Source organism: Anarrhichthys ocellatus, unplaced genomic scaffold (genome assembly GCF_004355925.1).
Source record: "Anarrhichthys ocellatus isolate YVR2014 unplaced genomic scaffold, GSC_Weel_1.0 scaffold10, whole genome shotgun sequence".
Lineage (NCBI taxonomy): Eukaryota > Metazoa > Chordata > Actinopteri > Perciformes > Anarhichadidae > Anarrhichthys > Anarrhichthys ocellatus.
In genome coordinates, this window is record NW_022280040.1 from 8,366,008 (window position 1) to 8,388,546 (window position 22,539).

At 42.8% G+C, this 22,539-nt stretch overlaps 3 protein-coding genes across 5 annotated transcripts; 1 reads left to right on the top strand and 2 right to left on the bottom strand.

The window, feature by feature from the left end:
- Positions 1-453: 453 nt before the first annotated feature.
- pks1 (polyketide synthase 1) lies at positions 454-7,560 on the bottom strand. Its single transcript, XM_031849845.1, has 6 exons — positions 7,503-7,560; positions 7,262-7,415; positions 7,009-7,169; positions 6,329-6,532; positions 6,049-6,230; positions 454-5,946 (listed from the first exon to the last, which is right to left on the bottom strand). Exons 1-6 carry the CDS (start codon positions 7,558-7,560, stop codon positions 454-456), a joined length of 6,252 nt encoding a protein of 2,083 aa, XP_031705705.1.
- A 1,931-nt stretch (positions 7,561-9,491) lies between these two features.
- LOC116385028 (ATP-dependent zinc metalloprotease YME1L1-like) lies at positions 9,492-15,978 on the bottom strand. Of its 2 annotated transcripts, none has more exons than XM_031850192.1 (18): positions 15,746-15,978; positions 15,102-15,221; positions 14,747-14,915; positions 14,518-14,619; positions 14,308-14,417; positions 14,041-14,191; positions 13,842-13,925; positions 13,238-13,411; positions 12,949-13,101; positions 12,723-12,855; positions 12,575-12,637; positions 12,148-12,260; positions 11,843-11,998; positions 11,551-11,702; positions 11,330-11,456; positions 10,966-11,039; positions 10,497-10,583; positions 9,492-10,408 (listed from the first exon to the last, which is right to left on the bottom strand). In XM_031850192.1, exons 1-18 carry the CDS (start codon positions 15,779-15,781, stop codon positions 10,256-10,258), a joined length of 2,157 nt encoding a protein of 718 aa, XP_031706052.1. In that variant the 5' UTR covers positions 15,782-15,978; the 3' UTR covers positions 9,492-10,255. The 2 variants fall into 2 exon arrangements, with proteins under 2 accessions (XP_031706052.1, XP_031706051.1); XM_031850191.1 differs by having other exon boundaries at positions 13,818-13,925.
- Positions 15,979-16,576: 598 nt separating this feature from the next.
- Positions 16,577-22,331, top strand: mastl (microtubule associated serine/threonine kinase-like). Of its 2 annotated transcripts, XM_031850189.1 has the most exons (13): positions 16,577-16,864; positions 16,989-17,126; positions 17,212-17,351; positions 17,442-17,530; positions 17,621-17,727; positions 17,822-17,975; positions 18,167-18,315; positions 18,561-19,556; positions 19,718-19,859; positions 19,981-19,995; positions 20,853-20,966; positions 21,113-21,214; positions 21,418-22,331. In XM_031850189.1, exons 1-13 carry the CDS (start codon positions 16,697-16,699, stop codon positions 21,573-21,575), a joined length of 2,472 nt encoding a protein of 823 aa, XP_031706049.1. In that variant the 5' UTR covers positions 16,577-16,696; the 3' UTR covers positions 21,576-22,331. The 2 variants fall into 2 exon arrangements, with proteins under 2 accessions (XP_031706049.1, XP_031706050.1); XM_031850190.1 differs by lacking the exon at positions 19,981-19,995.
- The last annotated feature ends 208 nt before the right edge of the window (positions 22,332-22,539 follow it).

The following is a 22,539-nucleotide window of genomic DNA, read 5'->3' on the forward strand; positions in this document are numbered from 1 at the left end:
GTTGGTTTATTAATTCATAAATATTTCATGCAGATTACTTAATTGCAATTTAATTAAACTGGCAAGGTACAGCTCCAAATTGAATCACGAAGGCCTATTTTGAGAAAGTCAGCTGTACTTCAGTGATCACAAATGTTAAATATGTTACAAATAACACAAATTTTTTGTTTTATTAAATTTTGATTTATTGTACAGATCTACCACAGAAGACTTGTCAGCAGCATACATATATAAACATTACAAAGAAGTTAGTACTGAGTTATATTCAACAATTGTGACCTAGCCAAGATGTCAGTGGAAAAACCAACTATAACACATACTTACTAACTATAAAATATTGTGATAGATTTGTACAAACAAGCCTACTCCAAATAATTTCAACCAATCTGACTGAGAACAAAACCACAGCAGTGAGTGCAGTCTCAGAATATTATTTGATGCGGTCCATTGAAACTATCCATTATTCTTTACAATAGCTGCCAAAGTGGCCAGTGTGCAGTTGGGGTCCAATATTTTAACCAAAGGTACATTTACGCCTGTCTCTTGGAAAATCTTATTCTGTAGTGTCATGGCCAACATCGAGTCAATACCCAGTGCACACAGAGCCAAGTCATCATCCAGCTCATCCACGCTAACGTTGCTGATGTCACTGACAATTGTTCTCACACTTTCATGTGCGGAGGACAAATGCTGAACCCTGGGTTCATTACTTAGTTCATCCTTTAGCTCCATTTCCACCAGCGCTGACAGACGCTCTCTGAGAGACGCATTTTGTGACAGAACATGAATGTAAAGATTTTTGAAGTTGAACTTGCATATGACTTGTTGCGGTCTGTTCATCAGAAGACACTTTTCAAGTGCCTCTTGGACGTCACACACATCCATTGTCATCATTCCTTTTGCCTCCAGGAACTTTTGGAAATGGTCTTTGTTCAACAAGAGGCCGAGGTTCAAAGGACCCCAGTTGATGGACTGTCCAGCAAGTCCAAGGTTTCTCCTGTAATGACAGAATGTGTCGAGAAAAGAATTGGCTGCTGCGTAGTTACATTGTGAGGCATTGCCAATGAATGAGGAGATGGAGGAGTAGCAGACAAAGAAATCCAGTTTGTTGTGAAGTGTTGCATAGTGAAGGTTTAGAGCCCCACTCGCTTTAGGCTGCAGCACCTTTCTGAAGAGGGCCTCATCAAGGTTTTCGATCAACGCATCATGTAATACTGCAGCACTGTGAAACACTCCTTTGATTGGACACAATGAGAATCTTTGTTCGATATTTGAGATCGCGTCCACGACCTGCATCGACACAGAAACGTCACATTTGACATTCATGATTGTCACCCCGTATCTTCTCTGGAGGAGTTCCATTTCAAACTGTATTTCATCAGTCAGAGTACTTCTGGACAGTGTTGCAATACAACCTCCCCCATTATAGGCAATGAATTTGACTGTCTCAAATCCCAAACCTGAGAGACCTCCAGTGACAATATAAACACAACTTTGTTTAAAGAGTTGTCCAGACCCTGTAAGCAAAGGGATATCTGACATTTGACAATCAGGCTCTCCATGATCTAGAACAACTTGCTGCACCGTCTTTGTTGTGAAGTAAGACTCAGCATCTGCATCGTTCTGAGACTCTTTTATGCTAGATAATTGAAAAGTCTCTCTTTTCAAAGGTAGAGATACTGTATCAAAGACTAATGACAATAGCCAATTACAGATATCCCTGTTTTGCACTTGCAGACTGGCTCTCTGGAGAACATTAGCCACATCAAGTTTATGAACATGGATGTGTTCACTATTTAGTGCAAACATGTTTGCGGAGAGGGAGGATGACATGTGATTGCTATATACAAAAATAATGTGTCTGTCATGACTTCCGCTGTCATGCATCCCTTGCCAAGAGTGATCGAACGGGGGCAGAAAAACAAATGCATGGCTCTGATCAAAATGTAGAGATTCTCCTTTGAAATGTGACAGAGAGGAAACATTCCAGCCGGACCTGTTTGCCGTCAGGGCCAAAACTTTTATCAGAGCAGAGGCTGAGTTGGAGGAGATGATTTTCAGCCTCCTGTGTTGTTGTTTTACCGTAAACAGCATTTTCTGCAGGATCTCCCATGCGAGTATGAAGTAAGACACACACGGAGTCTCTTTCAGAAACGGGAGTCTCTTTGTGCTGTAGCACACAGCTTCGGGAATCATAATCTTTGCAGTGGCAGCAACTGGATAACATGAAGCAATATGATCTCCCACTCTTAGACTGTGAACATCTTTCCCAACAGCTGTGACAATGCCACTAAAATCTAAAGCGAGAAGCTTGTGATTCTGTGACGTGTGCTTGTTCCAATACATCGTCTTGCCAAAGTTCAAATGTGATGTGGTGACGGGAAAGTAATCAGATGAATGCACGCATACATTGGTTATCTGAATCTCAACTGACTTCTCTTGGATAGAATTTGCATTTGTGTCGTAGGGGATGGCAGACAAGTGAGCCATTCTGTATGGATCAGTTGTCTGTAGAACAAAGTCGTTCACATTTACTGAGTGCATGTCACCTTCACATAAAGCCCCGTCCCTCATGGGCGTCCGTGCTATTCTTGTTGTCAATGCTTGGCCTTTGCTGATCACAACCTCTTGTTCTTTGCTGGTGTTTATCACACAAACAAGCATTTCAATGTCTGCACTGGTCACAGAAGCAAGGTCAATCAGTTGAAAAGAGAGACCCACCATCTCTGCTGCACAAGCCCTTGTCATACCAGACAGCACAAAACCAGGACTGACATGGTCCACACTCTTTTCTGTTGATCTATAGGTAATGACGCGGACAGTGCAAGAGCGTTTGCTCTCTTTTAAGGCTAAAACAATCTGGCGAAACAGCTCGCAGCAATTCACCAAGCAGTCAAGCATCTTCTCAGATGACAAGTGACTGAGGTCCTCTACACCCCAGATGAAGAGAACATTTCCTATATCAGCGTTGGTGGTAAGTGTATCGAACACTACATTTTGAACTTGGTCTGCCATCCAATGCTCTCTGCTCTCCACAAGTGCTGACTCTGGGTGTATGTATGGCTTCAGCCCTTTAGCTACGCCAAGTTTGTCTTCAAAAACGATTGCTTTTATCTTGCAATTTTGCAAGTCTCTTGTGTCAGGAATTGCAGTTATTTCATTGTGGAAGAACCGTGACTGAAGAGCACTCAAGCTATTGCCCAAAAATGAGATCCTCACCCCCTTAAGTTCCACCAGTACATGACCCTGTGGGGTGGAAAAGCTACCACATACATCCAAGAAGTCTGGACTCTCTTGAGTGGCTCGTAAGTACATGACCATTTCTTCTTGTAGTGGTCCTGATATGGCTACACTACCGATAGCTGAGGGGAATCCCTGCTTTGCTGTTAGCCGTCCAATAGCTACCACAGCAGTCATTTGCAAGAAATAGTCCAATAACACAGGGTGAATGAAAGACTCATGAAGGTGTGGTAGAAGTTCACCAGGGACCTGAATTGCTGTCACAGCTTCCTTGAATTCATCTCCAAAATGCACATCATTAAGCTGTTTGAAGACAGCTCCATATTCAAATCCTGCGAGAGAAAGAATTGAATAAATCTCTTTTCTCTTCATAACCCATTTGCACCTTTGGGAGATCATGTCAAGACAAATAGTTGGTTCTTCTAACAGCGGTTGGCCATCTGCACACCTGTATGTGCCGGAGGTATGTGTTGCGACAGAAGACTGTATTTTAAATGAACCTCCATTCTCTGCATGCTCCAGTGTCACTTTCAACTGATGACAGTTTGAGCTAAGTGTAAACAGACTCTCAAATCTTACACTGAGCTGGAGCTGTGAAACCGGTTTCCTGGGCCTTAAACTTGCCATCACTGAGGCATAAGCTAGCTCAACATAGAACGCGCCTGGCACAATGGAAACACCATTATTTTTATGCTCCCAAAGATACGGAGCAGTATCTAATGAGAGGTTGCACATGTACTCTTTGTTATCCTGCTTTGTTTGGGATATGAGCTTATGGGGGGGAAAGGCAGATGAGTCACCACCTTTTCTCAAAGCTTCAAAATTCAATTCTTTCTTCGTGTTGACAAACTGATAGACTGGAAGAACTGTGGGCAATGTCTCACAACCCCTGTAGAGCTGATGCCAGTCCACACTGATGCCCAGTTCAAATAGTTTTCCTACGGTAGACAAGATTGTGTCGTAATCTTTCTCTGGCTGGACAGAGGAAAGAACTATGGTGTTTTTCCCCAAAGTTTCAAGTATGTTTCTTTGAAGAGCCCTACGAGGTCCAATCTCCACAAAGACCACGTTTGCCCTTGATTGCTTGTCTTTGGTGGCAGCACGCAGTGTTTGCTCAAATAAGACAGGCTCTCGAATGTTCCTTGCCCAGTAGCTGCCTGTTCTAAAGTCGCCATCTGAACAACTGTCTCCAGTCACCGTTGAAAAGAGTTTGCACTCTTTGTTGTTGGCATCCAAGGGCTCAATACTTTTCTCAATGTCATCAAGTATAGGATCCATCATATGGCTATGGTATGCTGCTGGCACATCCAACTCATGGAGGAAGAGATTTTCTTCCGTAAACATCTTCAGCCTCTGATGAAGGATGTCTATAGCATCTGCATCCCCTGACAGAGTGCAGGACTGGGGGCTGTTGAATGCTGCAACACAAATTTTCCCAGAAAACTCTGGAAGGAATTGTAATACCTTTTCAACAGCTACATTACCAACAACAAGCATTTTCCCCCCTGTGACCTTACTCTGGAGAGTGCTGCGGTGGTACACCACTTTCACGGCGTCCTCGAGAGACAAGAGTCCAGAACAGTGAGCGGCAGCAACCTCACCAACGGAATGCCCAAGCACGGCATCCGGTGTGACACCCCAGTGTTTTAGGAGAGCGGCAATGCCTACTTGAATCACAAAAAGAAGAGGCTGGACGACATCTGGCTTGCTCAAAACATCATTATCGTATTCACCAGCAAGCCACCGGCTGATGCTGATGCTTTTATGACTCTGAAACAGATCCTCAACTGCTCTGACCTTGTCTCTAAAAATAGGAACATCTCTCAGGAGCTGCTTGCACATACCCCTGTAAGCAACCCCATTTCCACAAAACACAAAGAGCACCTGGATGTCAGACCTTATTGAGTCAACATTTGTTTTCAATGCAGATGTTAGCCGTTGTTCTAAATCTGAGAGGGAAGATATTGGGAAGGCCTTCCTATATTTGTGTCTAGAATGACTCCTTCCACATGCTGAAGTGTATGACAGTGCCTGTAAATCAACTGATTGATTGCGGCAAAGCCTCTGGTGGGTGTCAGTGATGGACAGGATAAACGATTTCTCAAAGGCTGCAGATATTACAAAGAGTTTTGGACAGCTTTTTGGGATCTGAGTGGGTTCAGTGGTCTTTCTGTACTCTCTTATAATCACATGTGAATTCGTGCCTCCAAACCCAAAGCTGTTGATCCCAGCTACCCTTCCTATTGACCCCTTGGTCTCCCATCTTTCAGCTTTAACCGGAATACTTATACTCAAAGCTTTTACATCTACACTGGCATTGTCTTCTGAGTAGAAAACAGAGGGCACAATGGTCTCATGTTTCATCATTAGGAGTACCTTAATGAGTCCGGCCACACCTGCAGCAGATTCTGTGTGTCCAATGTTGCCCTTCACAGAGCCGATACGCAATGTCTCTGAACCAGGAGGTCTGGATTTAGCGATGACGTTTGAAATGCTTCCTGCCTCTATCGGATCTCCAACTGGTGTTCCAGTCCCATGTGCCTCTATGTACTGGACATGTGCAAGGTCAGACTCTGAGTAGAGTCTTTGCAGCAGCTCCTGTTGTTGAGTCATGGAGGGTTTGGTGATTGGAGTGACTGAGTGTCCATCTTGGTTGACCGCTGTTTTGCTGACGATACCCCATATTTTGTTGCAGTCTTTCATCGCCTTTGTATAGAAAGTCACACTATTAGCATGCAACCCGGTATTGTTTGCAGTTTATCAATGGCATGTAATGACTGTAAAGAAATATACACAATGCTTGCTTACATTTTTCAGCGGCTTCAGGAGAACAACCCCGCAGCCCTCTCCTCTACCATAGCCATCTGCTCTGCTGGAGAAAGGTTTGCTGGTCCCTTCAGGTGAGATCATCTTGGCCTTGCTCAGAGCAACAAACACTCTGGGCTCTATTATACAACTGACACCTCCACAAAGAGCCATCTCACAGTCTCCTAGTCGAAAAAGAAAGTACAATTAAATATGGAACATTTAAATGAGGATTATCTTGCCCTCGGGCATGACATTTGTAGGGGAAAAGGGAACTAAATACCTTGCTTTATAGCCTGGCAGGCTAAATGTAGAGCCACCAAAGATGAAGAACAGGCACTGTCAATAGCAAGAGAAGGGCCAGTGAGGTTGAAGGTGAAGGATAGTCTATTGGCTGCCACACTCATAGCAGTCCCAGTGCCATTGTAGTGGGTTATCGTTGTAGGACTGTTGCTTTGAAGTATCTCGTAATCCCTGTTCATCAGACCTGCAACATTATTATAAAAGCAGAGTATACATCACAAATTGTGTATTTTGAAATTGTGCTTGTTTTACCACTAGAACCGCCATCAGGTAAAATGTACCCACCTGTGTTTTCCGATTTAAACTTTTGGACTTTGTTTCAATAAAAAGTATGTGACTTTTACTAAAAGTATGTTATTTAGCACCCCTATTGTTAAAAAGTTACATTATAAGTCATAGGCTAACCTTCACTATGGACAAGAGAACCATTCATGGATGCACATCAAGCATTAGACTTGCACAATACAATGGTTTCAGGACTGAGCGTTGCGTCCTGGGTTGACTGTTGTTCTGAGTTGCAAAAAAGGAAGATAACAATAACAATAAATAACTGAACCTTGTACCTTGAGAATCAGTGCATTCTAACGGGGGTACATTTTTAGGTATACAGTGACTCCTGGCAATTCTAGTGTTAAAAATATAATAGGTGATAGTGGTCACCTATGTAAACTCCAGTCCTGCTTCCACTGATGCGTTCCATAGACACTCCCGCGTCTTCTAATGCCCTGTATGTGCACTGCAGAAGGAGTTTCTGCTGAGGGTCCATGAATTCAGCCTCTGCTTCAGTAATGCCAAAAAACTTGTGATCAAACTCATTAAAGCTGAAATATAAAAAAAAAAAGCAGATCCATCACAATTCAAATATTTTTCAATAGAAGGATTAACACACAATCTTAAAAAAGACGATGCTTACCCTTCTATAAGAGCTGCTTTGGTTGTCTGTGTCTTTCCGGGTTTGCTATCATCGCCATCGTACCAGAAAGTGGTGTCAAATCTCTCTGCTGGAATATCTACAACACAGTTCTTTCCCTCCAACAAGACCCTCCAGAAGTTGTCCAACCCTTCACCTATAATAAAACAAACCACAAAACCTATGATTCACCTTAAGACAACTGGAAACAAACATTTAGAAATTCAAAATGCTTGCATCATACCTCCAGGAAAGTTGCATCCAACCCCGACAACAGCTATGTCATCGTCTGCATCCTCCATTGTTCCTTTAAGATAGTAGTGAAGTTGCTCCGGGGTCTTGGTTGCTTTATTCTAAAAGCCAAAGTAAAAATGTAAGCCTCTCCATAGTGAAGCTTAATGTTCAGTCCAGGCTGCTGTCTTTAGCCGGAAGTAGAGCTGCTGTGCCTCCCATCCTTTTTAAACACTGTGCCATGAGAAGGGACAAGAGCTCTGCCTTGTTGCATCTCAGATGCCTTCACCTGGAACTAAATGCACTAATTGTAACTTAAGATCATTGAAAGGCAGTAGTGACTACGTTTTTGTTCTTATTTCCACAAAAGAAAACAGTGTATACTACAGTCTGCTTATCACTGGCAGATAACAAAGTCCTCTTCAACGGGAACCTGTGGTCACATCGTCTCTGAAAGGAAATAGTAAAACGTTTACTTCATGGTTCTTAAACACAGCATCATTACGGTGGATAAGGATGCATTGATCAGCTGTTAACAGAGATTCAGAACGAGTCAGACATTTTTCTTTTCAATTTAATTAAAAAGTATGCTTAAACAAAGAAACCCTAGAACAACATATCAGTGGCCAACAAATCAGATACATGCATGCTGATGAATTAATGTCTCATGACAGCGTTAACTAGTCTTTATGTTAAAGCCAGTCTAATTGATATTATACAATACAGTGAATTGAGAAAATATGTAAATCCCTTCACTTTCTCATATTTATGTTGCAACCTTATGCTAAAATTGTTTTAAACTAATTATTTCTCTCATCAACCATCACTCAATATCCCATAATAACAAAGTAAAAACAGGATTTATTTGCTCATTTATTTAACAAGAAAAATAAATAAGTATAAAGATCCTTTGCTATGAAATTCAGCTCAGGTGGCTCCAATTTCTCCTGATCATCTGGAGGTGTTGCTATGCCTTGATTGGTGTCCACAAGTGGTGAATTCAATTGATTGGACATGATTCGGAAAGACACACACCTGTCTATATAAGGACTCACGGCAGACAACACATATCAGAGCAAAAAAACAAGCTGTGCGGTCAAAGGAACTTCCTGCAACAACTCAGAGATAGAGTTGTGTCGAAGCACAGCTCTGGGGAAGGCGACAAAAACAATTCTGAAGCATTGACGGTTCCCACGAGCACAATGGCCTCCTTTGCACTTAAAGGACTCTTGGACTGAGAAACAAGCCGGACTTGAACCCAATCGAACATCTCTGGAAAGACCTGAAAATAGCTGTCCACCGACGGTCCCCATCTAAACTGAGAAGAGCTTGAGAGAAGCTGCAGAGAATCCCCAAATCCAGGTGTTCAAACTCTCATACCATGAAGATTTGAGACTGTCATCAAAGGTGCTTCAACTAAGTTCTGGGTTAAAAGTCTGAATGCTTGCATCAGTGTCAAATCCTGTCTCTGCTTGTGATTATGGGGACACATTCATTTAAACTGTTTTAGCGTAAGACTAACAAAGTAAGGGAGTTACTGAAGGCTGTAACTAAATGACAATGTGCCACCTGAGTGAAAGGTGTCACTGAATGATGAACCAACTTAGCAGTTCCCCCTCAGCTTTAAGGAGCTTCTTATAGTTTGAAGACCTGTAACTTTTTTTAATTCAGTCTCACTGCTGTCATCAATCTCATTTCCAGCAGTAGCAGCTGTTTATTGTAAATTGCTGAGTTATCTGTACAGCCCCTACCAGCAGACTGACGTTAGCAACTTAAAAAGCCAGATATTTCACTCGGAAGTTGCAGAGAACCAGGAGGAAAATAAATACTGAGACAGTATCTCATTCATCTCCAAATGAACGCTAATGTTTCCCAGCTGCATGTGTAAATAAGGGACTGTTTGCTGACACATTAGCCATGTAAGCTACATAAACCACTCCTGATCTGAAGTGGCTAATATCAGAGCTTCACTTGAGTCATGTACTGAGTAACTGAACACATCCATGAGTAAAGGTAACCTTTATTTGAGCTCCAAGAAGGCCTTTTAAAAGGAACAAACTGAAGCAAAGTCAGTCATTTTACACGCATACATACACATTTCCCCTCATTTAACAGCTACATGTGAGCTTAAAATAGGGCATCAGGGCCTCTCACTAATTTCAGAAAAAGAAAACACCTTTGGGCACTTAAATAAATAAGAAACTAAATTGATGCAACTGAAAGACATCAGTTAGAGAAATAAACTACATATGAACAGCGGTATCACCTGTACCGTGCTACAGCCAAATGGTACATTCTAGATTGAGGTACTTTAAGGTCCTATGGTGCTCACCAGTCTGTACAAATTTAAAATGAGACAGACGTACATGAAATCATTCATCTCATCTTGATCAACTGTGAGCTTTGTCAAATGCATTTGCCTGAGAACCTTGTTATGAGACCAAATATGACCGATGCATAAAACTACAGAAACCATCCGTCTTCAGAGTAAAAGGACAACAAGCCCCTCACACACCTTGTGAACTTTAGTAGAATATGTATTTCCATCCCATTACACTGGGTGCTTTAAAAATCGCTGTGAAACCAGAAGTCTTCTCTATAGGAAATGCAAGACAAATGAAAACAAAAATTAGGGGTGAAACATCATTTCAGTGTCATCTTCACATAGATAAAATAAGAGGAATACAAATGAAATACAAGGCCTCCAAAAGGCCCGTGGGTCGTTTGCACAGCTTCGTATATACATGATACAAGAGTCTAAAGTCTCTACTGAGGTATCATCTGCTCCAGTGATTTGCCCTCCAGCACCAGCTTGATCTCTTTGGCATCCAGAGTTTCATGGGCCAGCAGGGCGTCCGCTAGCTTCTTGTGCTCGTTGCTGTAAGTCTTCAGGATGTTTCTGGCACGTTCATACGAGTCCTGGAGGGAAGAGGAAGGATTGGTGAGTAAGAAATGGATAAATATGTGCAAATTAAAGTAAATTTGAGAGCGCTGCGGGAACACTCACATTCAGCAACGCCCTGATTTCCTGTTCGATGATAGCTTGCGTCTCGGGGCTCTGCTTGGTCACGTCACCGTAGGTCATCACACCAAGCTGCAGCAAAACCCAAATTACACCCTTTAGGTTGAACGAACAATAGAGCTTCTCAAGCCTTAGTCACTTGTAGTTACTGAACATTATGAGCCGAGTCCAGACTTGGGTGTAATTATGGGTTATACTAATGTTAGAGGACTGCAGGTTTTCATTCCAACTCAACAATACATCAGTGTCCCAGTCCTCTGATGGAGACACGCATCAAACATTTAGATTTTGCAAGTGGCTTTGTGCAAACACTTGAATATGCTGTAAACAAAAGGTCACACCCCTCAGCAATAAAAGCCCCGAGAACGGCACTGTTTAGTGAAGAACTCTGTCTTCTATGTGAGTGGAAAGGATCACAACGTTCCCTCACTACCCGTACAAATTAAAACGTTACCTTGTCACTCATGCCGAACCTGGTCACCATCATCTTTGCTATTTTGGTTGCTCCATCGAAGTCACTGGAGGCTCCTAAAACGCACAATAACAGGAGGAGATTGAAACTAACGCTACATCACAAACGACTATCAAACATGTACTATCATCATTGTAATGTCATTAAAGTTGTGAATAAAGTCTTTGTTTCATACCAGCAGAAACAATGAAAATAGTGTATTTATCTTAATGATACTAATCTGTCAACATGTGTATTTTGTCGTACATACACAGCTCTGAGACACTTTTACAATGTTATACAATATAGTAGATCAACAGGACTGACACAAAAACATGAACTAAATGAACTTATTGTATTCACGCACCAGTGGTGATGTATTCGTCTCCAAAGATGAGCTCCTCTGCTACTCGACCGCCCATACTGACGTCCATCTGAGCCAGCAGCTGGGCTCTGGTCTCACTCCAGCGGTCGTTCTCAGGGAGCATGGACACCTAGAGGACAGAAGGGATCAGCTGGAGGTTTAGTTTTAACAAAAGAAAGTGACACAAACGTTACCGGTAAGGAGTGTGAGAAATAAGAGCTCACATGGCCGAGAGTTGGGCCTCTAGGCATGATCGTGGCCTTATTGATGGGCATTGCATCTTTGGTGTAGAAGGCAACAATGGCGTGGCCGGACTCATGGTAGGCTGTGATGGTCTTGTTCTTCTTGTCGATTTCAATACTCCTCCTCTCGGGGCCTGGTGTGACGAAGACAGAAATAAAAAAAGTTTAAAACACTCGACTCCCGTCCTGGTTTTCTCTCGTTGACTTGACATCCTTCTCGTCTCCTAACGAGGAGGTGCAGAGCAGATCAAAACCTGGTGTTGTGTATATTCACCCATGATGATCTTGTCCTTAGCGAACTCCAGGTCCTTCATTGACACCATGTCTTTCTCGTCCATGGCTGCCTTCAGGGCGGCCTGGTTCACCAGGTTCTCCAGCTCGGCCCCGGTGAAGCCCACTGTGCCCCGGGCAATAATCGCCGCATCCACGGCTGTGAAAAGGGAAACACAATGGAAGAAGTGACCAGTGATCAGGAGACAATGCTGTCCTTTACCGATGTGGCAAACAAAGGTTCTCTCACAGGTTTACAGCTCTGGTTGCTGATGGATAAGAAAGCCAACTTTGATGTCTGAGACCTACCAGGGTCCATTTTGATCTTGGAGAGGTACAAGTTGAGAATTTCCGTGCGTCCTTTCACATCGGGGCGAGGGACAGTAACCTGCATGTCGAACCTCCCTGGCCTCACCAGAGCGCTGGAAAGTAGCAGCAAAGTAGTGTTAAGATTCACAGCACATACTCTTCTTTTCTGCTAAATTACATGACTTTACTGCTTCAATTCTATTAAATACGAGTTTTGTAGAGTATGAAGTATGTTTTCAGATACAGAAATCAAAGCTAAGGTTCGAATTCACCTTCATTTGAAGCAACTATAAGAAATCGTGTAAACATGATTGTATGACTTTAGAGTTGTTGTCTAGGTGTAGTCGATAGTATACATACAGAGTATATTTTTTGTTATTTGTGTGCATGAAATGGTTCCAGTAGAATTATATGGAAGTAAACATACTTATCCAAAGCCTCTGCAAAGTTTGTAGCGCCAATAACGATGACTCCTTCATTTGGTTTAAACCTGTAAAAGACCAAAACATTGAGTGGAAGAAGTGAAACTTCTTGATCGCCACGCTGCAGTTTTAAAAAGAAGGCAGAAAACTGACCCGTCCATTTCAGCCAGCAGCTGGTTGATGGTTTGTCTAGAATAGGGATGCATCGGAGACTCGATTCTTTTCCCGCCGACGCTGTCCAACTCGTCAATGAAGATGACACAGGGAGCATTACATTTCGCCTCTTCTGCAAACCACAGAAGAAGAAGAAAAGGATTGTAGTTGTTTGGATACACCTTCAACTGGTCGCTCACGTTTTTCTCACGTTCAGCAAACTTACTGAAAAGGTTCCTGATTCGACTCGCACCGACGCCCACGAACATCTCATCGAACTCTGATCCGGAGGCGTAGTAGAAAGGCACGTCGGCCTCTCCGGCCACGGCCCGGGCCAACAGAGTCTTTCCTGTGCCCGGTGGACCGACCAGGAGGATCCCTGAGAGGAGAAGAGAGGGAGCTAATTAGTATAAAATAACAACATATAGGACAACACCAATTGACACATTTTTGCATTAATTTCCTGCACAATTAAAAACAGAAGAACTGACGCGTGTGGAGAAGACATACAATACCTTTCGGCAGCTTTCCACCCAGAACAGTAAATTTCTGGGGGTTCTTGAGGAAGTCGACGACTTCTTTCAATTCATTCTTCGCCTCCTCCACGCCTTTGACATTCTCAAATGTCACATTCTTCGCCTGGATGGGGTCGACCGCCGAGTCGAGACCAGATGTGGTGCGGAACCTCACTGTCAAATCCCAAAACACAACCAGATCAGTACAAGTACGCCGGAAAAACCGTCCAGACTATAACTGTTGGTTACAATATCCTTACTGTGGCACAAATGTAAATACGAAGATCCAAATGTATTCAAATACATCCATGAAAACATACATAGTTGAAATAGATATTCAAGTATTACTACACAGCAGAATAATCAGTCAAACTCTACATGCACACTGCAAGAGAGACCTCATATCTTATCAGCTACTGTAAGGTATTACCTTAAAAAGGTACACATTAAAAACCAACATCAAATATTTCAGCTGTAAATGGGCTCAAGTAAAACACCGAGAGGCTTTGATCTCTTTGCAGGGTGCATGTGAGGTCGTGAGGTGATTTGCATGCATGGGAGAGAATAAAAACCAACAAACCAGCATCAGAAAAGGAGCCTTTACCCGAGAGAAACGGGGTTCTTGATAAGCCGTAAATACCAAGAAGTAGAAAGACCAACAGGATCAACCTGGTTCTCCTCAGCGAGTCTGTAAAACGAGAGCACAAATATTCGTTCTTCATGTCAATCATAACCTAATGAGGTTCCCTTTCATCCTAAAATATAACTGTAGTGCCCGATGGTTAAGTAAGTGAGCCACATGCCTTGTGTTCTCTGAGTATAGGCCTGAGACTTCATGAACCCCTCAGTGAAACCCGACTTGAAGGCTTCATGCTGGTTAACAGGAAGGTTCTGTTGCTTCGTCAGCTGGTCCAGTGACTGTGCTTCTGGTATCTTTTCCCTCTGAAGAAATCCCTGTGAGGGGAAAATACAGTTGGTTGGTCAAAAATCTGCCCTTTTCACTTCCTAATCCGCCCATAATTATTTTGGTAACACGGATCCTTTCAATAGGTCCCGATAGAATCGCTGACCTTCATGAAGGATGGCATGTAGGCCTCTGACTCCACCGGACCGTCATAACTGGACCTTGTCCGTCTGGTCTTTGATTGGAGAGTCTTGAAACCCCGACTCTGGACCCATACTACAAATAGAGACCCACGCCGATCAACACTACCCTAAAATGTCAAGCTTTTAATACACATAGATAACTTACACACAGCAGGTTTAGTATTGTTTCTTACTAGGCAAGAATTGTAGCTCTGAGCAAGCTTCTCTTAGAGGACCGTGGTGTTGTCTGTGCAGTATATGGGAGCCAAACACTCCCAACCTTCTGTGTGAAAACCCTGTCAGACAAAAAAAAAAAAAAGGGTTTCTTTACATAATTACATGATAGAATATATTGACAAATGTGTAACATTTTTTCATAGGAGTGCGATTATCTGAGAAAGCTGGGAAACCTGAGCCGCTCACCGTGCTTGTTGTGAAAGAAGCTGTCGGCAGAAACGTGACTTGACCTCCATACGGAGGAAACAGCAGGAGGTTCTTCTGATCCCGGTAGAGGCAACAACCTGCTGACCAGCTCGTCCAGCTGACTCACCCGGATCTCTGACAGGCCCAGATCCCTCAGACTCACACTGGGCTGCGGAGAGAGGACGGCAAAAGTAGTTATCTAAACCTTTCTGAGACAATAATTGCATGTGCTTGGCTTTTTAAGACAAAGCTATTGTTTACTGTATGTTCTCCAACGTAAACAGTGAACAATAGGGTAACACATTGAAATACTTTTTGTACCCTCATGAGATCATGTCATGTATCCGTGTCTCACCTCTTTAAGATAGGAACTGTGCTCTGGAATGTAGTCTTTGTGCAGTGTCTGTACTGAAGCTGTGGCCGAGCTCTTCAGAGAGTGGAGGGCGTTGATGAGCTGGCTGATGGGCACTATCATCTGGAAGGTAAACAAAGAGGAGGATGAGGAACAGTCCCGATGGGATCCTTCTGTCACTGCATGGACTCAACACTCGCATAAGTTGATGTTTATTTCATGTAACTCTTCCAGCCAGGACGCTTACATCAGTGCACATACGTCAGACGTGTTCCAGTTATGTAACCTGAACCTGAAATGTCAATTTACTTTAAACCTAAACATATCAAATCAGGTAAAAAAAAAAATCCCCGTACGTGCTCTGAAACACTTCACTCTGATAACGTGACGTAAGTGTGGGCTGCTTATGAAGAGATCTACCGTTGACTTGTTAATGCTAACGTTAGCTGAGCTAGGTTGTCATTGACCATAACAGAATATATAATATATACATACACACACACACACACACGACAGACAGAGCTCGTTATTGCTATAACACCTCCCACAACAGTCTGTCCCGTACACCGCTGACTTTCTAACTACGTTGACAGAAGAATACACATTAGCTAGCTTGATAAAACAATCCGCTATCCAGTCAGGCTTACCTGCTGTGGCTGAAACGACGTTGACAGTGAAAACATTATTAAATTCAAATGTAGGAGCTTAGAAGGATGTTTGCTGTGTGAGGAGAGAGTCCCTCTATCGAACGAGTCCTCCTGCGAGCGGGGTGTCCTTTTTGTTTTCCTCGTTACACAACTTTCAGCAGATTAACGTTAGCTAACAAACTGCAAATGGATTCTCCGGCATCTGAGGGTCAAATGGACTACAATATGACGTCATGTCGGGATTTACTACTGGGTGCATCTTGCGTCATTACATCGTCAATTTGTGGACCCCAAACAGCCAAAGTTTATTCAAATCAGATGAATAAAAAAGATGTTTGACAGAAATATTACTATTATTACTTATTTAAATGTTTTCTTTATTTATCCTACAGGGATAATAAGCTTGAATGTTACACAATTTATATGTTTAGCCACATCGTGTGTGTGTGTGTGTGTGTGTGTGTGTGTGTTCCTTACTGCCTGATTAAAATGAAAATATAAAAATATTAAGATATATATATATATGAGTATTTGATGAATGAAATACACATGTCAACACACAGCAGCTTGGAGCAAAATAAAATAAACAAAATTAAGAGAAAGCAACAAAAAATACAATACAAAAATATATATACAGAAATACTACACCATATCTTTAAATACTAGCTACCTTATCTTGATAAATGTTAATACATTCAGCAATTCGACGTATACAATGAATAACCGGCACTTAATTACAGCCCACATCAAGATAATATTAGGATTTGCATACAGGCAAGTAGTTGAACAGCTAAATCGAACGGACGTCAGAGGACCCCAAAGAGCAGCGAATTCAAAAAAATTCAAAACAAACCTGAGATTGTTGTTTTAACATGCAAGTGTTTACTCTGAGCTAGCTGGCTGTTGCAGACGCAACCCAATTCCTCAATTGACAAACGTTTATTAATAAAAATGGACGCCGATGAAAAGCACGACTCTACTGCAAATGATAAGTCGGTGGAGGTTCCTAAACCGCCTTCAATCGAGGATTTCACCGTTTTGAAGCCCATCAGCCGCGGTGCTTTTGGCAAAGTCTACCTTGCACGGAAGAAGTGCAATACGCGATTATATGCCATTAAGGTGAGTTTATTTGGACTTTGACTACTGTGAATCCATGATGCTCATTATAGTTTAATTTAAATTACTCTCTCTCTATATATATATATATATATATATTTTTTATTTTTATTTTTTTTTTCTTTAGATGATGAAGAAAGCAGACATGGTGGACAAAAATATGACGGGCCAGATGAAGGCAGAGAGAGATGCACTTGCTTTGAGTAAAAGCCCCTTCGTGGTTCACCTGTTCTACTCCCTTCAGACAGCCACCAAGATCTACCTGGTAACACCAAGAATACCAAATAATGACATTTGCACACAACCCATCTAAAGTTACTACTTAAGTTTAATTTGCATGTGACTTACAGGTGATGGAATACCTCATTGGTGGAGATGTCAAATCTCTGCTTCACATCTATGGATACTTCGACCAGGATATGTCTGTGAAATACCTTTCAGAGGTTGCATTGGCTTTGGACTACCTCCACCGTCATGGTATAATCCACAGGTACAATTTAATGTCAGTTCATGTGTATAATACTGATTTATCCGCCTGGTGAGATGTATTGTGTGACCTGGAATTTTTTTTTTTTTTTAGGGACTTGAAGCCAGACAACATGCTTATATGCAACAAAGGTCACATCAAACTGACCGACTTCGGCCTCTCTAAAGTCAAGCTTGACCACGGTATGAGTCCCACCAGCTGGACACTTGAACAAATTGTGACTATCCCTGCTTGTAATGTCTGTAACATTTCCTTTATTTCATCTCTATCAGAGCTGAGTCTCATGGATATCCTTACTACTCCATCTTTGGCCCAACCAAGACAAGATTACTTCCGCACCCCGGGTCAAGTCCTCTCCTTAATCAGCGCCATTGGATTTGTAAGTGAATTAATATAATATTGCCTGGTGAAATGCATGCTTTATGCATAGTTATTGAATAATGACTCTTCCTTTTTGTTTTAATCAAACACAGAATACACCTGCAGGAGAAAGCAAGCGTCACTGCAGCGCATCCGCTGTGTCCAGTCCCATGTCCTGTGGCAAAATCAAACACAGGAATAGCTCTCTTGGTTCTCCCTTGATGAGGAAAAAAGATCAGCATTACTCTCCGGTTCCTTGGAAAACGGGTCATTATAGTTAATTAAGAGATGCACATCTTGGCTTTTTTTTCTCTCTCTGCCCATTAATTACCGTTGTGGAATGACTGGTTATGCAACAACTGTTTTTTATAAAAGGAGGCGTGTGCGTAGCATTGACTCATGGTGAGAGCTTGGCATTGAAAGTGTGTTGAAACATTGTGTCTGTATTGTCTCTATAGGACCCAACAATATGATGTTCAGCCCTCACAACCTGGCTAAAAACCTGACTCCCTCGCTGCTGAAGACCAGGAAGAGGTTTGAGACGATAAGTGCAGGCAGCACCACCGACACTGAAGGTGGCATCAGTCCACTGTGGGAGTGTGAGGAGGTCAGTGATCTTAGACTGCATGTCATTTACAGTCTATTAAACAATGTTATGTTTTGATTAGGGGAGTCCTGACTAACTTTGTCACCTCCAAATCTTAATTTTATTATGTAGTTTAAAATAGTTCCTCATTGCAGACGCTTTAGTGACGTTTTTAGTGTAGATGTAAGCAGATACAATTGGATTGGATGCTGATGATCTGCCTTCATTAGGTGACATTAACTTTCCTTTTTATCTTTCATCTTCAGAAAGAAAATGAACATGCTAATGAACAGAAGGGGAGAAGTTATTCTGAGTCCAAAGGGCCTAAACAGGCGTACATGGCCTTAAAGCTGGCCACCAGCGCTCTCTCGGATCCAGACCATCTCGCAGAAAAGACGCCTCGTGCAAACCAACAGGAGTCTGTTTCCACAGCTCCGGAGGAAATGTGTCCGTCTGCAAAGAGAAGATTTTCCGACGTGGAGAGAAGCCCCGAGCTTTGTGAGATCCGAGCCAAGAAGAGTAATGCCGCTTATGAGAGATGCTGCGAGATTCCAGAGGAGGCGGCGAGGTTTAACACCGGCCTCACTGGAACATTTTGCACCATCCAGATAGATGACTTCATGGCCAAGGGGATCGGGTTAGCTGGAGACCGGATCCCGAAGCGCTCCAGCCCCATTGTTGTGGCCAAAAGCCTGTTCGCTGAGCTGGAGGAGCCGACAGAGGAGGTGTTTGAAGACGGAGCCGAAGATCAGTCTCATTCGAGTTCCACGTCGCCGCTTGATGAGAACAGCGACATTTGCAGGAGCCTGAGCCTCGACTCTGACGGGTCCATGCACGAAACGTCGCTCATTATCGACAGCCGGGCATCTGTCAAGCCAAGCAAGTGTTCCAAAAACAGGAACGCGGAGCAAGAGGGGAATACAGACATGTCCATCACTGAATCACTCCCACAAACTCCGTCTGCTGTCACCACCGGAACACCCAAACTCGGTAACGTTGGCTGGATCAGATCTCAGTGCTCCTTTCTCAACCGGCTCCCCGATCAGGTCGCACAGTCGCCGTCGTTCCTCAAGCCGCGGAATATCGTAGCTTTCCGCAGCTACTGCAGCTCCATTGACCGCTCCAACCTGTCGGGGGCGTCCCGGTTTAGCGTCGGTTCTGTCGAGACCATGGACGTCTCCACCGCAGCTTCTCACCACTCTGCGTCTGGCATTGCTACACCAGTGCAGAAGAGACCGAGCTCCAACAGCTCGCTCTATCAGGTGATCATGCAGGGACACCGTTTAGAAGAAGGTTCTGGGCCGGCTGCACAGTTGTAGAATTCATCGTAAAAATACCAACATTCTCATTCTCACAAAGGTTATTTATTGAAGGGTTTTTAATTACATTTTTCACATTTCCTTGTCTTTCCTCCTCCCACCAGACTCCTCAGCCCATGTCGTCCTCTCACACCCCGTTCAGGACCCCAAAGAGCGTCAGACGGGGTGCGCTGCCTGTCGTGGGTGCACACATTTTAGGAACTCCCGACTATTTGGCTCCGGAGCTTCTGTTGGGAAAACCGCACGGTAAGATAAGGAAATTCAAAATTCCAAGCACCTCCACAAACACCAAAATAGCCCAACACAGTGTTACGGTATTGATGGATGGATTGTAGTCCTTGTGACCGGCGTTCTCTTTGAGTTTCAGGAAGTTGTCGGTGTGGTAAGTCTATCATGATGTTGCTGTTTGTGCAAGCGAGCTTGCATGTTCCCCCAGCCTGCTACTACGCTCGAGGGAATGAGCTGATTCTTCCCCCACTGGTTCTGTTTCTGCCCCTTTGATTGGTGAACAAACTGTGGGCCTGATCAGAGGGAAGGGGGGCAGCATTTTAAATGTGATTACAAAGGTTTAAAAAAAAAAAATGGGATTGTGTTCTAACATCAAGCTAACAACATTAACAGTTGTGGAATCAGGTTGATGTGCTTTTAACTGGACAGAAGGGTCTTTCTGCTCTTAAGCTCTGCAGATTTTGGGTCATCGGGGCACACGGTGAATGTGTTATGGCACTGGCTTTATTTTTGACATTTAGCAAAATGTCATCTAATAATAACCTATTGATTGTACAAGCTGCTATTCATTCATTCATTCAACACACTGAGGGCAGTGGTTCCTGTCAGCACCATGCCATTTTGTAGCGTGATTGCTGCTATTTGAATTCATGAACAGTCCGTCTGTGACATGAAGGATCCCGTGTGGCAGCATTTATTCATCAGCTGTCAAGGGTTTTCTAGAAACTCAACAATGGATGGTTGTGATAAATGTAATTTAAAATCCTTGAGAGGCACAATTACTTCTTTAGAACCACAATGCTAGCACACAAATCAAGGTTTATGTGTGTTAATAACCGGTATCTCATGAAGTGAATGAGTCTATATCCATGACTTCAACCCCTCCATCCTCAACCTAACTCAGTCCCTGCTTCTGCCACCGCAGTACACGTATTCCACTCTTTAACGGGAATGTGTTGTGTTTGGAGGCAGCAGCTGTATGAAATGTGTCTTTTCTTCGCTTCCGTCCAGACTGCATGGTGGATTGGTGGGCGCTTGGTGTGTGTCTTTTCGAGTTCCTCACAGGCGTGCCACCTTTCAACGATGAGACTCCTCAGCTGGTCTTCCAGAATATTCTCAACAGAGGTGGGTTTGGATTTCTTTGGCAGAAACATCCAAACATAAAACCGCAAAATCCTCTTGAATATGTAATGAAGCCTGCTCTTGATGAACAACATGCTTGACGTATTGGTAATGCTTTTGTTGCTTCTTTCACCGTCCACAATGTTTAGATATCCCCTGGCCTGAGGAAGAGGAGGAACTGTCTGTGAACTCAAGAAATGCGATTGAAATTCTCCTGACCATGGACATGACGAAACGAGCTGGTCTGAAGGGTGAGGACCACTTTTATTTTTTACTCTAAATTTAAAGGAGCAGTGTGTAAGAAATAGTGCCATCTAGTGGTGAAGTTTAAATATTGGGTCTTTTTACGTATTTGTAGTCAGGGAATTGTCACATAATCGAATGCTGATGTTGGCCTTAGCTTCAACACCTGTTCTCAGTACATCTAATTGTGTGTTCTGATCATTTTTGCCAGAACTCAAGCGTCACCCCCTGTTCGAGGGCTTGGACTGGGACAACCTGCAGAACCAGCCGATGCCTTTCATCCCTCAGCCAGAGGACGAGACCGACACCTCGTACTTCGATGCGAGAAACAACGCTCAGCACATCGCCGTGTCCGGCTTCAGTCTGTAGAGTTGCACACTTTGTTTTTAACAGCTGAGAGTTTTATGAAAGCAGCGGTCGACGTGTGAAATTCAGATTTTGGATCCATTATACAAATAAATACGCACTAATGATGTTGATTATGATTTCTGTTCAAGCTTGTAATATTGTTTTTAAAAACATTTTACTTATGTGCAATCACCGGTCATAAAACTGAATCTGTCGACTGCTCACTTAGTGACGAGTATGCATTGCAAAAACTTCTTTTAAAACTTAGTATACTTATATTACAGTTATGTCTCTTAAATTAGGTTCTTATTCCAGCAGAATAGTATTTGCTCCTTTAGCTTTGATTTCTGTTGCAGTATTGATTAAATGACTTTATCTGTACGTTCATGTGGCGCTGCTCCGCGGTGTTGAGCCTCAGATCCGCTCCATGTTTTGCTGCACTGTTCATCATTGTAATGTTCCCCTGCTGATAGCAGACTGGGTGGGCGGGCCCCCTGAATCCCTCTTTAAGGGTACAATACTGCTGAATAACATGGTAATATATTCATGACTAATCTATTTTATATGTAAATCTTGTTAATAACTTTGTGTCATTGTTTTAAGTCCGGAGTAGAGTACTTTGTGTTGTAATAAGTTCTTTTTGCTGCTTTTGTCACTTGTGTTTGTAATTTTGTCTGTTTTTCACACTACAAGTTCTTTTAGATAAGTTCACAGCTGCTTGTGACATTTTATCTTGTTCATTCTAAGAAAAAAATACAAATAAAATCTTGTTTGTAACATGATGTACTTTGTGCCTTTTCTGGTAACTCATCAAACATCACAGCGGCTTATTTGATACAAATCTAAAGTGTGTTTTAAAGGACAGCGTGACATTTTCCAATATTTGCTTTATTACAGAGAGATGAGATCAACACAACTCTTACTTTTGTCTAAGCTAAGTGTAGCATTTTACCCGTACATGAAGTCATTTTCTCATCCAGCTCTC

What these genes read in the sequence shown, in the direction of transcription:
- mastl (XM_031850189.1), top strand. Translation starts at nt 16,697, where the DNA reads ATGGACGCCGATGAAAAGCACGACTCTACTGCAAATGATAAGTCGGTG. An exon ending in CCAACAGCTCGCTCTATCAG is followed by an intron (nt 19,557 to 19,717) that starts GTGATCATGCAG and finishes TCCTCCCACCAG; the next exon opens with ACTCCTCAGCCCATGTCGTC. An exon ending in CCAGAATATTCTCAACAGAG is followed by an intron (nt 20,967 to 21,112) that starts GTGGGTTTGGAT and finishes CACAATGTTTAG; the next exon opens with ATATCCCCTGGCCTGAGGAA.
- pks1 (XM_031849845.1), bottom strand. Translation starts at nt 7,560, where the DNA reads ATGGAGGATGCAGACGATGACATAGCTGTTGTCGGGGTTGGATGCAAC. An exon ending in TGGATGCAACTTTCCTGGAG is followed by an intron (nt 7,416 to 7,502) that starts GTATGATGCAAG and finishes GTTTTATTATAG; the next exon opens with GTGAAGGGTTGGACAACTTC. An exon ending in AAAGCAGCTCTTATAGAAGG is followed by an intron (nt 7,170 to 7,261) that starts GTAAGCATCGTC and finishes TTTATATTTCAG; the next exon opens with CTTTAATGAGTTTGATCACA.
- LOC116385028 (XM_031850191.1), bottom strand. Translation starts at nt 15,781, where the DNA reads ATGTTTTCACTGTCAACGTCGTTTCAGCCACAGCAG. An exon ending in ACAGTTCCTATCTTAAAGAG is followed by an intron (nt 14,916 to 15,101) that starts GTGAGACACGGA and finishes CTCTCTCCGCAG; the next exon opens with CCCAGTGTGAGTCTGAGGGA. An exon ending in GAGGCCCAACTCTCGGCCAT is followed by an intron (nt 11,457 to 11,550) that starts GTGAGCTCTTAT and finishes TCTGTCCTCTAG; the next exon opens with GTGTCCATGCTCCCTGAGAA.